This window comes from Panonychus citri, unplaced genomic scaffold, assembly GCF_014898815.1.
Source record: "Panonychus citri isolate SS breed McGregor unplaced genomic scaffold, ASM1489881v1 Contig00134, whole genome shotgun sequence".
Classification (NCBI taxonomy): Eukaryota; Metazoa; Arthropoda; class Arachnida; order Trombidiformes; family Tetranychidae; genus Panonychus; species Panonychus citri.
Window position 1 is genome coordinate 1,997,726 of NW_026515539.1, and position 15,679 is coordinate 2,013,404.

At 32.8% G+C, this 15,679-nt stretch overlaps 3 protein-coding genes across 5 annotated transcripts in view; 1 reads left to right on the forward strand and 2 right to left on the reverse strand.

Moving 5' to 3' along the window:
* The window catches only part of LOC128391387 (octopamine receptor Oamb-like), a 63,957-nt gene extending 55,672 nt beyond the window's left edge, over nucleotides 1–8,285 (reverse strand). For both annotated transcript variants that reach the window (XM_053351265.1, XM_053351264.1), the window contains exon 1: nucleotides 7,467–8,285. The gene's annotated coding sequence lies outside the window, so the exon portion shown is untranslated. The remainder of the gene's footprint in view (nucleotides 1–7,466) is intronic.
* Nucleotides 8,286–9,179: 894 nt separating this feature from the next.
* Nucleotides 9,180–10,434, forward strand: LOC128391392 (uncharacterized). The gene is made up of 3 exons (XM_053351276.1): nucleotides 9,180–9,338; nucleotides 9,454–9,746; nucleotides 9,844–10,434. The coding sequence occupies exons 1-3, from the start codon at nucleotides 9,303–9,305 to the stop codon at nucleotides 10,109–10,111; spliced, it is 597 nt and encodes a 198-aa protein (XP_053207251.1). The 5' UTR covers nucleotides 9,180–9,302; the 3' UTR covers nucleotides 10,112–10,434.
* A 134-nt stretch (nucleotides 10,435–10,568) lies between these two features.
* On the reverse strand, nucleotides 10,569–15,631 carry LOC128391383 (cell division cycle protein 27 homolog). 2 transcript variants are annotated; one of them, XM_053351260.1, is made up of 5 exons: nucleotides 15,450–15,631; nucleotides 14,868–14,943; nucleotides 13,502–14,496; nucleotides 12,221–13,198; nucleotides 10,569–11,238 (listed from the first exon to the last, which is right to left on the reverse strand). In XM_053351260.1, exons 1-5 carry the CDS (start codon nucleotides 15,480–15,482, stop codon nucleotides 10,894–10,896), a joined length of 2,427 nt encoding a protein of 808 aa, XP_053207235.1. In that variant the 5' UTR covers nucleotides 15,483–15,631; the 3' UTR covers nucleotides 10,569–10,893. The 2 variants fall into 2 exon arrangements, with proteins under 2 accessions (XP_053207235.1, XP_053207234.1); XM_053351259.1 differs by having other exon boundaries at nucleotides 12,221–14,496.
* Between the last annotated feature and the right edge of the window lie 48 nt (nucleotides 15,632–15,679).

The window sequence follows — 15,679 nt, forward strand, 5'->3', positions numbered from 1 at the left end:
GGATTAATAGGGATTATGTTCTGATTAGATTGGGAGATAATTGTATCTGCATGTTTCTTTTTCTTTTCTCTAACTTGTTTGTTAGGAAAATTCAAATTTTCAAAGTTTGTGATTCTATTTGAATTAGAATCTTTCTCAATATCAATTGAGTTTGGAATGGAAAAAGGTTCGTTTTTCTCATTAAGAGGTATTTCTAGTTCGTCTTCGTTTTCTACTTTATCTGGTTGACTTAACCAATCTGGTGATTCAACATCGAAAAATTGTTGAATAATTCCCTTAACCTTTTCACTAGGTTGTCCAGGGTATACTTTTGTTCTGTTTAGATTAACACTGAATAATTCAATTGTATCAGGATTTAGTAATAGAAGAGAACCTTTTTTGATTCCATAAACAATGTAAGGACCATTATAAATTTGGTTTAGCTTTTAGTAACATCGGAAGTAGTTCCTTCGTTTTTTACTAATGCTAAGTCTCCTACTTTGAAAGGTGACGGGTTTTCATGTTTTCGGGTTATCATGAGGTAATGGTCTTGTTGAGCTACGAGTCTTGCATGAGCTAGTCTTCGTGCTTCAATTACTGAGTAATTTGCAACGGGCAAATTTAATTTGTTATCAAGGGGTTTTCTTGGATGTTGACCAAAGGTCAAGAAGAAAGGAGTGAAACGAGTAATTTTGTGAACTGAAGAGTTAATGGAATAGACTGCTGACTGTAAAAGTTCTTCAAAGTTTTGTAGTCCATTTTGCAAAATTAGAATTCTAAGTCGTTCTCCTAATGTACGATTCATTCGTTCAACAATCCCTTGAGATTGTGGATGATAAGCATTTGAGATTTCATGCTTTATCCCTTGATCTTTTAAAAAGATTTCAGTTTCATCACTGAGAAAATTTGTACCTCTATCCGTTTGGATAATTTTTGGATACGTGAAAGTTTTGAAAAACTCTTTCAGGAACAGTATTACTGTGGCTGATTTTTGATTGGGGTAAGATCTTGCAAAAACAAATCTTGTTAAGCTATCAACTAGTACTAAGATGATTCTTCTCCTTGAGAGAGAGATTGTTAGTGGACCTTTTGCATCCATTTCTAACCTTTCAAATGGGTTTTCAGGAATAGGTTTTGCATGAGCTTCAGAAAGTGTTTTGTTAGAGGGTTTTGATAATTGACAGGGTAAACAATTGTTACATAACCTTTGTATTTCCTCGTAGAGATATGGCATCCAGAATTTGCGAGATATCTCAAGAAATGTTTTTTCTATGCCAAAATGTCCTCCCAAAGGGGATGAATGGACTTCATTGAAAATCTTTTCAATAACAGGTAACCCAATAACTAAGCGTGAAGCTTGGTGAGGTTGTTGAGACTTTTTATATAAAAGTTCATCTCGAATGAGATATTGGCGATGTACACCACTATCTGGTTGATCACATAAAATGTTGATGATTTTCTTGCACTTTTCATCATTTTGTTGATAGTTTTTAATTTCTTCCATCCATGGAATTGGTTGTTTGATGTAAAGAATCATTGACGGCTGATTCATTCTTATCACTGATTTATTCAGAGCTAAGTTGATGAGATTAACACTAAGATCTTGATTTTCTTCCACGTTCCAAGGTGGTTCAAGTCTTACGGTTAATAGATTATCAATATAATCTTTTTCGGGGTCGATAATGTTTCGATGATCCCATTCACTTTGAAATCGTGAAAAACAATCTGGGGCATGAGTTATACCTTTTTTGTATAAAACTTTGTATCGATAAGACGATAAGATGATGCTCCATCTTTGGAGTCTTGAGTTTTTGAAATTAATTCGAGGCAACTGACACAACGCGTGGTGATCAGTCTCGATTAAGAATTCCTCTCCTTCGAGGTAATGGCGAAATTTTCGAACTCCAACTAAAATTGCTAACAATTCCTTTTCTGACACAGAATAAGGTTGTTGATGTTTCAATAGTTTTTGGCTGAAGAAGCTGATAGGCTTCCAATGTTTCACCTTATCAATGGGTAAATCACTATTATCACTTTGATCTTTATCCTCTTGAAGTAGGATTCCACCTACGGCGATATCTGAGGCATCAACTGAAAGTTTATGTCGAAGATCGGATTGATAGTGAACGAGTAAAGTTGTTTCAATTAAACTTTTCCTTAGGGTGTCCAGAGCTTCTTTCTCATATTGGGTGATGAGAAATCTTTTGTCTTTTGAAGTTAGACGATATAAAGGTGCAGCGATTGTTGAGAAGTTGGGGATGTATCTACTGAAGTAGTTAAAGCATCCTAGTTGAGATTGAAGTTCTTTCACATTTGTTGGGTATGGTAATCGCTTTAATGCGATAACTTTATCGGGATCTGGCTTGATTCCAGTACCACTTACGATATGTCCAAGGAATAAAAGTTCGTTAAAACCGAATTTGCACTTGTCGGTTTTTACCTTTAAATTGTATTTTTGAAACCGTTCGAGTACGATTTTCGTATTGTTGATTAATTCATCCCATGTTGTTCCTTTGATAGGAACATCGTCGAAATATCCAAGGCACTCATTATATTGTAGTCCTTGTAAAACTTTATTAACTAAGCGTTGAAAAGCGAAAGGGGCTCCTGAGAGTCCCATGGGTAATCTTTTAAATTGATACTTTCCATCGGGAGTAACGAAGGCAGTTTTTGGTCGTTCATCTGGATGTAATTCAATTTGAAAATAGCCTTGAGCTAAATCAAACATGTTGAAATATCTTGAGTCTTTGACTGCTTCCAGGCAGTCATCTATGCGAGGCATAGGAAATGGGGGTATCTTAGTGATGTTATTCACTTTTCGATAATCCACTACTAATCGGTGAGATCCATCGGATTTATCCACCAGTAGGGCTGGACTTGCTCCATCAGAAGTTGAGTATTCAATAATGTCTGCATCAAACAGATCATTAATTACTTTTTCAAAAGCTTGACGCTTAAAAGCTGAGCAGGGGTATGGCTTCTGATATGGAATCATTTGATTTCCAATATTAATTGAGAAGGGGCAAATCTCATGAGAAACTAGACCAAGATCATTGGCATCCTTTGAAAATACATTTTCGTATTGGAGTAGAACGGAAGTCATTTCTTCGACTTGATGTGAAGGTAACTTGGGGTTAAACCTTCTTAATAGGCGCTCCTTAAGAGTCAAATTTGGCATCACTTTACCAAGTAGAAAGATGGGGATGATTTTCTCAATTTCTTCTTCTTGAAGAATCTCTTCCACTTTAGGAAGTTCAGGTTTTAATTCACTGATGAGACTACATTCAGTCACAATAGTCTCAGGTATTTTGAGTTCTTTTGGACACAAAAGTTTAGCACATTCATTCTCATTATGAGTAATGATTTTAGTTTTAATTGTCTTTTCACTTGGAGCACTTGGCTTTTGATGAACAATTGATTTGTTTATCAATTTCGGTGGTTCATCTTTTTCTTCAACGTATTCGGCAATGGCACGATTCCTTGGGTTTAAAGGAGGTGCTTTGTTGAGAATTAATTGTGTTTCTGTTGGTTTACAGAATCTCACATTGAAAGTTGGGGTAAATGGAGGTCCATCTTCACGATCTTTTACAATTAAATTGTAACCCTCACCATTCGAATCTATTTTCATGTAGAATAGGTGAGCAAAGACATTTCCAAACAAGAGTTTTGGAGTAAAGTTCTTAGCAACTTGAACTTTAATTAAACGCGCGTCATCCATTGACGGGTGTTTTACGATCGCATAGGCACAACCGATTACTTCCAATAGGCAATCTTCAACTACCTGTAGTTTTTATTAGATTCCATTAAATCAGCTCCAAGCTGTTGAGCTAGTTCACTGTCGATGACAGTAGTTTGAGCTCCTGTATCTACAAGCACTTTTCCAGAGGTGATGTATTTTTTATCAGGAGAAAACAATTTTACCAATACATTTGGTGTATCACTTAAATCAGAACCGCTGACATTTGTCAGGTTTGGTGGATCGGGAATTGTAAAACAAACGGCGACATCAGCACCTTTTCTTACTGATTCAACATCATTTCTCGATGCTGGTTTAGGTTGATCCTTTTTATCTTCATCTTTCTGATGAGATTTATGTTGATTACTCTTTTTTCGAGGACATTGATTTGCATAATGATCATTTGATTCACAAATGAAACATTTTGGTTTCTTACCTTCTTCAGAAGGTTTTTGTTGTCCAGTTGAATTTGGATTTGATTGATCAGAACGATTGCGATGATGATGAGAATGATGATTTGGCCGTTGATCTCGTTGATCTTTCTTGAATTGAGCTTTTTTCCTTTCTTGGTACTCTTTATTCTTTGCTTGTTGCTCATGGTATTGGACTATTAAAGCTTCGGTGATGTCTTCGATGCTTTTATTAGCTCGTTGACGAAGAATTTCTCTTTTAATGTCATCTTGAAGATGATTGAGAATGAATACCAACATGGTATCATCGTTGACTTTTCCTTGACTTTTGGTCACAAGTCTTTTCACTTTAGCAATATAATCACTTGGCGGTTCATCTAGTTTATAGTTGAGTCGCATGAGTTCTTGTAAAGCATTAGCTTTACTGGTTGAACTTAAAGTTTTACCATAGAGTTCCTTCACATATTCACGATATGAAGTAATGTCTGGATCAATCAGATCGGCAAGGTGAGCAATTTCATAAGCAAGACCTTTTCTCAGGCTTCTGAGTTTTGTAGTATCATCTGCATCTTCTAATGCTAAACGTCTTTCGGTTTTGTATAACCATTCATAAGGATCTTCTCCTCTCCTAAATTCTGTTACTACTGGATCTTGGTAGAGTCTAATCTGTTGAAACGGATTAGCTGAAAAGTTTAGAAATTCCGGTTGATTCGGATTCTGATTAGGTACATTCATTGTACTTTGATGTCTATCTCTAATAGGTTCATCAATCATTAGTTCATCAAGCTCTTCTTGGCTTGTTTCTAATCTCACTCGCTTGGGACGAGCTACTTCATCTATCAATGTAGAATTTTGAGGTTCTGAGGGGCTCAGCAATTGGATGAACTTCTCAATAGTTCTTCTTATACCAATGCTTACATTTAGTTGTTCTAAATCTTCAGGTTTGCAATTTCGAAATGAATCTAGAGTCCGTCCTAGCTTTCTTACAATTTCCTGAATGTCTCTTTCAGTTAGACCTGATCGTCTTAACTGACTTACCCAGTCTGGAATCTCATAATTAGAGATTTCAGCTACGTTTATCTCATTTATCTCTTCAAGAGATAAATTTATTCCCTCAATATTAAGATGAGTTACTACACAGTCTTTAAACCGTTGAGAGGTTAAGCTTCTGAAAGGTACTCTTACCGTCCAATTGTCCAATATCGCGGACATTTCTTCAATGGATAATTCTTCAATTGTTCTGGTTTCTTCCTCATTATCTCCGGGATTTGCTCTTCTTCCTGAAGAGGCAACAGCACCGACCTTTCTAGGTCGTCCTACTCGTCTACCTGAGCGTAACGCCATGTCCGTCTGACAGTTACTATGATGAATTGGTTACCAAGCAATTCCAAATAAATTGGTTAGACAGTAGATTTCACAGAGAACGTATTCTCAAATTAATTGGAGATGAGAACAGACACAATTAACTCTAATGATCACACACAAAAGAGGTTAAAGTTGAAATAGAATTTCACAAATTTCCAAAGAGAATTTTCTTCAATAGAAGAACACAAACACACACAAAATGAATTTGTAAGAAGCAAAGCAAAAGATTTTATATCTTTTCTCTCAAGCTGATTAAAGCTAAAACTGTTAGAGGTGATTAAGAGGTAAAATTAAAATGACAAAATAGGTCCTAGCAGGCTCGCCATTTTGAAGGGTTGGATACGGCAATAAATACTAAGAGAAGGTGAGTTCGGTTAGATTTAGGCTTTCCCCTCTACATTTGTTTTGTGTTTGGGCACGACCTACTTTGCTTCAATTAATTTGAAACACACTTAATCAATTAACTCACTTTGAAGGTGATAAAGACACTTATTCAATTTAAACATCAAGTTTATATTTTATTGAACAAAATAAGAAAGATGATAAAACGGAGAAGTCAAGACTAAACTGGTCAAGACAAGGGTTGGGGTGAGACTCCTTACTAAGAGGAGGATTGATTGGCTTTTTATAGCAAAGACCAATGTAGAGACAAAAGAGGAAATGGAAATGATAAAGGCAAAGGCTTAAAGTTGCAATGGGAAAAGTAAAAGAAGATGATAAATAGTTGAGCTATGGCTTGAAGGTGATTCTCACGGTCAAGATCACTTAGAAAGAGTGACTTTCAGTTAATCTGAATAATGAGCTCGAAAGCTTAGCAAAGAAAAGAATTAGTAAAATTTTAGAAATAAAGAAAATTCAAAATTGGGGATTAACATAGAGATTAAATGAGTCTAATTAGAGTAGAATTGATTTCAAGGTTTTAATCTTGAGAATCACAATAAAGGGGCTGAGGAGGCTAATTTACTACCCAACATAATCTAAACCAGAATAGAACAGATAAAAAAAATCGAACTTTTCTCTGTCGATTTTCTCATAAAAGTCTCCCTTTCTCCTTAAAGCTAATCACCAGCCACCTAATTGTAATTAATCAACAATCTTAGTAACGACTCTCACAATAATCACCCTGAAAACCGCTCATTGTTTCATATTACAATCAATCTCGGACCCTCGTTATAATTATCATTGTAATTATAATCAATAAGACAATAATTATAATGAATAACATTAAATTTATGTTGAATCACCAGAATCATGAGAAATCAGAGTAACATGAAAAAAAAAGACAGAATAAAATTATTCAACCAATAGTTAATATTACATAGACAATTGTTATGCTTCATTCAGTTGATCATATCATTTATTGATAACAATAATATGATGACAAAGAAGATGAGAGAGACAAAAATAAACCTAATATTATTTATCATCATCGTAACAGCAAAAAAATCAACAATTGAATGAGTATTTATATATAGTGAACATGATGAAAAATCAACGATATGAGAAAGTTGAATTAACCGAAAACAAAAATGATCTTTTTAAATCATATAATCAATTGTTTTCCCTTTTCTTTTTTTTTCATCATCATGATTAACCATGATTATTATATATTCTGGTTCCTGAATTGTTATCATCTTAATCATTTTAATCATTATCAATTGACGTTTCTCTCTAATTTACTGATTACGTGTTTGTTTGTTTTCATTTTCTGATAATGATATTAGATTATTGTTCCTCTACTTAAATTGTGTGATTGTAAATGTCAATGTCAATCAGATAATTTAGATTTTTTTAAATTCTTGGTAAACTGAATTAATGTTTGATTGGATAAATAATTAAGTTTTTCCCTTTTTTATCTATTGATTTCAAATAATCATTAGACCGGCTCTTGGTCTCTCGGTTAGGCCATTGAATTTACTTGATTGTCAGTTAATTGGCGTTTAAATTGTTTAAATTTGATTAGATTATCGTCTTACCTTATTTTGCTTGATTACTGTGATTTCCTGTTGTTTTTTTGTTGTAATTGATTACGTTGGTTAAATATGATGATTTATATTTGATTTTGGTAATTGTAGTGATCGGTTATTGTTGATGTTTAATTGTTGATTAATTTACAGGGTGGAGACACAATTTAATCCTTGTTGATTATGAGTTAATGGTTTTCAATGATCAGCAACAGTAAGACAATAGATTTAATCATTTGGATGAATTGAATTAAAATTAGCTTTGGACGATCAATTGGCGATGGGAATTTTTAATTGTTGTTGATTGGAAATTTAAAAATTTAACACTGAATCAATTAATTGTTTACAATCTAAATCTTAATATATCCAGTAGATAGAATCATTAATCCATTATAATTAACTTGATTAACAACATTAATAAACATAATAATACACATTGAACATTTAATTAGCACATTTAATTGTAAACAATGATCGTTTAATTGATTGATTTATAACCACAACCCAATCAACATAACAATTTAAACTGAATTGTATTTATAAACAAGACATTCACATACAATACAAATAAAAGACAATCAAAAAAAAGTAAGAAATAAAAATTAACTCAAATTAACACTTGAACAATTTATGATTAAAATTGATGAGGTTGTGATTTGATTTGATTGTTATGGTTAATAGTTGATGCAGATTATTTTGAAGATTTGATTGTGTGTGATGATTATGATGATAAATTAAATAACACTGATTGTAAATTGTTTATTTCCTTTTAAGTGTTAATTAGAACAATTAATTTCGATTAGTAGAAAAAAAAAACTTTCGACTTGAATTATGTTCTATGTTGAGTTTTCCTTTACAACTAAACTTTGGTAAGAAAAGTTTAGTTCAACAACGAATCATCAATGTTACATGCGCATCGTTATTATTATCATCAATTTATCATCATTTTCTATCATCATGATTATCATCTTAATCATTTTCCTTATTCAAATAGAGAAAGTTAATTGTTCTAGTTGGTTAATTTTTCTTTACAACAATTAACGAATCACTTTATCTTATTAACCTTCCGGTTCGAGAAAATAATTTAACAATAGTAACTTTTTACTCATTGAGATTTTCTGTTTTGTTTTATTCTCAATGAAAATAATTAATTGATTCTCAGTAAATTGGTAAAACAATTAAGCTTCTAATTTAACTGAAATTAAAATCGATAGTAAATTTAATTATGTTGTAAAAATATCGTTGGACATTTGGGAGTAACAATTGACAGATATCAATGATTTCTTTTTATTTTCGGTTATCGATTAGGCCTATTAGGGAAAATAAATAAATTACAGTTAATTATAATAGTAATACAATTGAAAAGGAAATCAACAAAATGATTAAAAACATTAAAAGTTAATTAATTAAACATTAATAACAACTTAACGAGCTCCTAATTGTTTTATTGTTTTTTTTTCAATACAATTTAAAAAATAATTGTTATCGAAACTTTTTATGGCCAGAATAACAATAATAAGCCTTTTCTTTTGATTGCCTTACAAATCATGAGTTTCTCTTGAGTTAAGATAAATTTTTAATTGTAATTAAAGAGAAAGTTAATTAAATTGTAATTCACAATCGATTTGAATGAACCGGTTGATTCTTTCTCGCTGGTGACATCTGGTGGTTGAAAAGAAAAAGAAAAATCGATAGAAATCGATTAGATCGATTAGATCGACCCTTTTTTCATGTGTTTATTAAAATGAATTTGGAAGATTTAATTTAATTTCTGTCTTTTTACTAGTTAATTTTTTTATTCTTTCGCATTAATTGATTAATTTATCGTCATCATAATTTGGATTTCAAATGGAGGAAGAGGAAATCGTTAGTGAACCGGCACAGGTAAAGATCTTTTTGTTTTTGTTCTATTATGTTTTCTTCTCATTTATGGAAAGTGTCATGTGTTTGTTTGTCTATGGAAAATTAATCATTGTGACTTTTTTTGTTTGTTTTTCAGGGTAAAACTGGTCTGATATATTTCAGTTATATTCCACCTGGAATGGATGTTAGAAGAATTCGGGAAACATTCAGTCAATTTGGTGAAGTTGGGCGAATCTATCTCGAGAAAGATTCTGCTACCAAAAAGCTTGGTAAAAAGACTAAATTCCATCGTTACTCTGAGGGTTGGTTGGAATTTAAAAAGAAAAAAATTGCCAAAAGAGTCGCTGAAATGCTTAATGGTCAACAGGTTGGTGGTAAACGAAAAAATGTCTACTTTGATTGTATTTGGTCAATCAAATATCTTCACAGGTAAAGTTTACAGATTGTTTTTTTTCAAGAGATCAAATGTTGAGCTTTTATCAATTTAGTTTGACATTCTTTTTGTGTCTTAAATTTATGATTACAGATTCAAATGGCACCATTTAAAGGAGACAATTATTCAAGAGAGAGTTTTGAATGAGCAACGCTTACGTTTCGAGTTGGATCAAGCTCGAAAAGAGACCAATTTTTACCTTGAACAGTCTGAGAAACGGAAAAAGAGAAAGTCAGATAATTCCAATGGAATCAATGAAAGTCAAATGATGGAAAGACAAAAAGAAACAGATGAAACTATTAGAAATCAAAAGCAAACTCCGGATGTTGATCTTGACCTATTGAAGCGTATTTTCAATTAGTTAATCATATTCAGAGTAATTAAGAAAAACCTTATTCGATTTATGATTATTTCTACTCTTTTATTCGTGAATTTTGTGAGACTATATTCAAAACCAGTCTAACATCCAATTCGTTTATCGTTTTAATTATTGGGTCAAGATCATTACCGAAATTGCAAAACTTTTTCTCCGCTATCGGAAGCATATAAGTGATTCAATTATTAAGCCGTTAAACATTTAAGGAGGAAAAGAGTTGAACAATTATAATTATTGTTCATATTCAGCTGATAATTTGTAAATATACGATAATAAAAATACCGATCGTTTTATTTTTTGTAATTAAATCATTTCTCAACCGTTTTCATTATAATTAACCTTCATTTACGACTATTTATTATTTTATTAATACTTTCTCTTTAACTGTATTTCCTGATTCTTTACTTAGTAAATTGATAAATAATTTTGGTCAATTATCGAATTAAACTTCGAATATGTTCAAGTTGATTTAATATAAGAAGCATTAAATATCAATTTTCACAGGTCTTTTAAATTGTTGCTCAATTGTTTGATAGTTTCAAGTATAATATATGAAGGTGTGTGTGTGTATACAGTTATGTGTTGGTGTAGTTGTGTATGTGTGTGTGTATTTTGTGTGTGCTCCAAAGCTTCACGTTCATTTTTTATGTAAAAAGGAGCAAAGAGACGATTAAGTTCCCCGAAAGTTGTTGTGTTTTGGATGAGAGCAACAAAAAAAGAAGAAGGAGAAATAAAATAAACAAAATCTATCTAAATCTAATCTATCCTTAAACACCTTCATCCATAAGTTCACCGCCATCGTTATTTAAATCGTTATTTGGAACATAATCTTCGTCCGCATCATCATCATCTTCGTCTTCCATTGAAGAAGAATGGGATTCACGATGAAGGTGAGATCGAGGCCTTAATGAACTTTCCGAGCTCTCATTGACTAAATTTGAATTGTATGTTTCATCTCCAGAGTCTAGACAAACAACAACCTCGTCATCATCATTGGCATATTGTTTATCGATGACCTCTTTGATTTGATTGTTGGCTCCTTTAGGGTCCAAATCCATAGCCCAAGAGAAATTCATTAGCGCTAAATGCGTATTACCTAAACGTTTGTGGACCTAATTATTAAAAAGTGAGAAAAAAATTTAATTAATTATCATAATGGTGTCATCAAGTGAAATCCATCACAACTGAATGGAAACATAAAGGCAGTGGTAAATGTTGATTGAAGACAATTTAATGTTAGATTGATGATACATTTGCTTCAGTGTTAGACAAATTATCATCCAATGTATTTAGGGTTCAAATCTTGACAATCAAATCAAGACACTTTTAGGACTAAATTAGATTTGTACAAGTTTAAATAGATTTCTCAGAGGAAATACAACTGTATATGAAAATAGAATTGATAAGCTGAATCAGCTGATGTCACTCACTTATCAAAAACAGTTGTTATTTCAAAAGATAACAAATGAAAACAAATTTAATCAGAAACTATCAACCTATGAATGAAAGTGAGTTTATCAATAAAACGACTCCATCATATAACAGATGATTAGTAAATCAGCAAAAATCTATTAGTAGCTAGAGCATGATAGCAATAAGTTTATCTGATCTGAACTTTGATTAGAAGACTCTAGATGGATCATCTATCCGAGTAATATACAAACACTTAAGACTGAAAGTTTGCATGGATAAGGTCAATAAGGAAAAACAAAAGCTTAATTAATGATAAAAATTGGATCAATCGAAACTCGAGATGAACTAATTATTGAAAGTTGTTAAAAAAGCTATTAAATATATATTTTAGAATAAAAGACTTGACTAATTCTAAAAGAAAATCTCTTTTTCATTAAAGTAAATACATATGAAGTTTGCAACACTTTTCTCTCACACCAAATACAATTCATTGTACTTTCGGTGGAAACTAATTTGCATATGCAACAAGAAAAGTTGACAAGCTACATTTCACTATTTCAATCTAATTATCCAGAGTGATAATGAAAAAGGGCGAGAGTGCAAAAAGAAGTCACCCAGCAAATGGAATTGGGAAGATAATTGGAACTTAATCAAAGAATGAAAGCGAAAATTGCCACTTACCTTTCCAATTAAAAAGTATACCAATGATTCCTTTGGCACAATTTGCTTCAATTCTTCTAATTCATGCAACGCCAATTGGTGTTTTTCCATTGAAAAATATATGGATGCTCTATGAAATTTACAAAGTGCATTTTTGGGATCCATTTCGATGGCTTTATTCAAAGTTGTCAAAGCACTTTCAGTCTTTTTCAAAGCATTTTGAACTACTCCAATGTGACACAAAAGAACTGGTGAACATGATGATATTGAAAGAGCTTTTCGATAATGTAACTCTGCGAGTTGGAATTTTTCTTGTTTATAATAGATCATTCCGATGCCATACCAAGCATTATAGTGCCTTGCATCGATTCGTATCGCATTTCGGAAACAGGCCATGGCATGATCCATTTCTTCAGTGAGCACAAGTTCATGTCCCAAAAGAGTATAAGCATAAGCAAAGTCGGGATCCACTTGAATAGCCCGTTGTAAGAATTTTATAGCTGTCTCGTGTTCCTTTTGAAGACCAAAACAGTTGCCCGCAACACACCATGTTTGTGGAGCATTTTTGTCAAACTCAATACATTCTTGAGCTAACATTGATAATTTTATTTCTCTCTGTAAATGCCAAAGAGCAGTACTATAATACTCTGTACCCTGAAGTCGATGTGGTTCAACCTTGTGAGCTTCTTCGAAATATTTAACAGCTTCTTCATATTTGGACATTTCAAAGTAAGCTCGTCCAATTCCACTTAGTACCCATCCAGTGTTGAATTGTTTCTGAGGCAAATTCATTAAAATTTTGATGGCTTTGGTACAATGGAATTGTCCTAGGCAAAGGGATGCGTTGGCGAGATCAACCAATAGATTAAGTAAACCCTCAGCGGACGCACGTTGCATCTTTAATCCGGCTTGTTTAACTTCCTCGGAGATGAAACCTGACTGTTGATTTGACTTTATGGGTTCAGCTTTATTCAACTCATTGAGCTCCATTTCTTTTTGCTGTAATGTAGATGAAGAACTAGTTATATTGTTTGATGAATTAGTTTGTTTTCTCGTCTTTTTTGTAGGAGTCTTTGAACTGGTTGCTCTTTTATTATTTTCTTGATTGATACTCCTTGGTGTTGATTTACTATTTTCTTTCACAGAAGAAGAGCTATTGAATATTCTGGATGAGCGTCTCAATCCAAGACCTGTTGTTCCAAGTGTTGATTGATTAGTTACTGTAGAAGGAGCTTGAAATCCTAATTCTCCTGGTTGAGTATTTATATGCGCTGATTGGCTAAAGATTACTGGTCTACTAACATTATTACGTGTGGTCACTCCTTGGATTGCATGACTTCGACGGGTCTGAGGTTTCTTGGCAGGAGCTCGAGTTATTCTTTCACTTTGCATGTTTGCATTACGAATTTCTGAAGTGTCAATATTTTCATTTGGTCCAAGAGTACAAAGATGTATGGGTGGGGTAGAATCTATTAATGGAAATACACCAAAACTCAATCTGGAAGCGGTGCCACTCGGTGTCTCGGCTCTTTTCACAGTGGTAGGAGAAATTCTTTCAGAGGAAACATTTGCACTCCGTCTAGTAATCTTGGTCAGTGGCTGAGCCTTTTGAGGAGCGAGACAAGTTGTTACCCATGAATTAGATTCTGGTGTAATAACGTCAATGGTTCCGTTATCATTTGTCGGCTTTATCAGGGCAAAAGGTGAGTGGATTTCGACAGGCTGATTGAGCTCTTTGATTATGGGAACTGTCACTTGGCTACCTCCAGTTCCTTGACTAGTGTTGTCAAAACTTCCTTTAACATTGCTATTCCATAAAGTAACCAAAGGATTATTCCCATGACACAGAGAAAAGTCTATATTATTTATATTGAATATTTTACTTGAATCTGGTTTAGCACCAAGTTTAACCAGATTTTCAAACGATGACCACAGAAAAGGATTGAATTTTAAACTTTTTAGATAATAGTCGACAGCCTTTTCGTATCGTTCCGTTTTACTACAAATTAAAGCCAACATTTGAGCTGCGAATGCGGCACTTTTACCAAATTCTTGTATAATGTCTTCTGATGAGAGGCCACCTTTACAGCTGCCACTTTTCTCCAAACAGTTAAATTTACCCAATAAAGCCTCTTCGGCTTCACCATATTTTTTAAGATCACAGCAACATCGGGCCAGTAATAAACGACATTCAGATGATTTGAAGCTCTTGTTTGAAAGTATAGAATAAGCAGCAACTTGTTTTCCTGCTCGGTAATAGCAAGTCGCTAAAAGGTAGAGAGATTCCTCGGAAGCAACTGCATCATATTCACATTAAATGATGGGCAACGTTGTTGTAAAATTGGTGATGATAGGGGTTATTTCCATGATGATGATGATGAATGTTAGAGGTTAACCATTTCAAGTTGAACAAGTATACCAATCCAGGAAAGAGAGAGAGAGAGAGAGAGAGAGAGAGCAGAGAGAAGATAGAAGAAAGAAGAAGAAAGAGAAGAAAGAAGAGAGAAAGAGGAGAGAAAGAGAAAAAGAAGCCAAACAATTCAGATTAGTAAATGAATAGGAAGGCAGGACAAAAATTTGATTGAGAAAAAATAAAACAAAAGATGATTATAATATGTATTTAAATTATTATCATAGATTGAGTTTTCAATACGTATTAAAAACTTACCTTCAGCATTCAATCTTTCAGCTAAAAATATTGCATCCTTGTAAGAATAGTGGTTCAGTATGAACCAGATAGTTGCCTGAATAGAGACAGACAGAAAATGAGAAATATCATTAGATGTTATCAATAAGCAATAAACAAAAAAGCGTAGATCCAATTAGTTAAATACATTACATAGGCAATAATTGGAATTAGAAATAAAGAAATATATCGAGTAAATAACAAATATAACAAGAAAATGGAATAAGGTTAAGGCTTTGAATGGAGAATGACACAAACAATGGAAAAGGCCAAAAAGACGTTGAGATAAACCTTCCTCCATTTTTTTTCAAATCTAATTCCTCATCAATGTCTAATATTAAATTGATGAGAAATGAAAAGAGAATATCCTGGGAAACATTTGCTACCAGTGAAACATTTAATCAACTTCCATGAAGAGAAAAATTAAACCAAATAAGAAAAAGAAACAAATAAAGGCAAAGGAAAAGCTAATATAATGTATAGACATAATAAAGAGATGAGAGATGAGAAGAAGGAGAGAAAGAGAACTATTTTGTTCCAAGAGAAATTAATCTTTTCTCTTACCTGTACCGGCTCTTGAATAATCATCTCCACCATTCGGATCTAAAATTGTGGCGAAGATCAAATTTATTAAATTGTAATTAAGATTTAGCTAAAAGAATAAAAAACGAACAAATAAACAATCAAAAAAACAGAATTGAGAATAAAATTATCACATCAGACCAAATGAACAACATTTTCTGTCTCTTTTCAAAGAGAGTCTTTCGTTTCTCTCTCTCCTCCTCTTTCTCTCT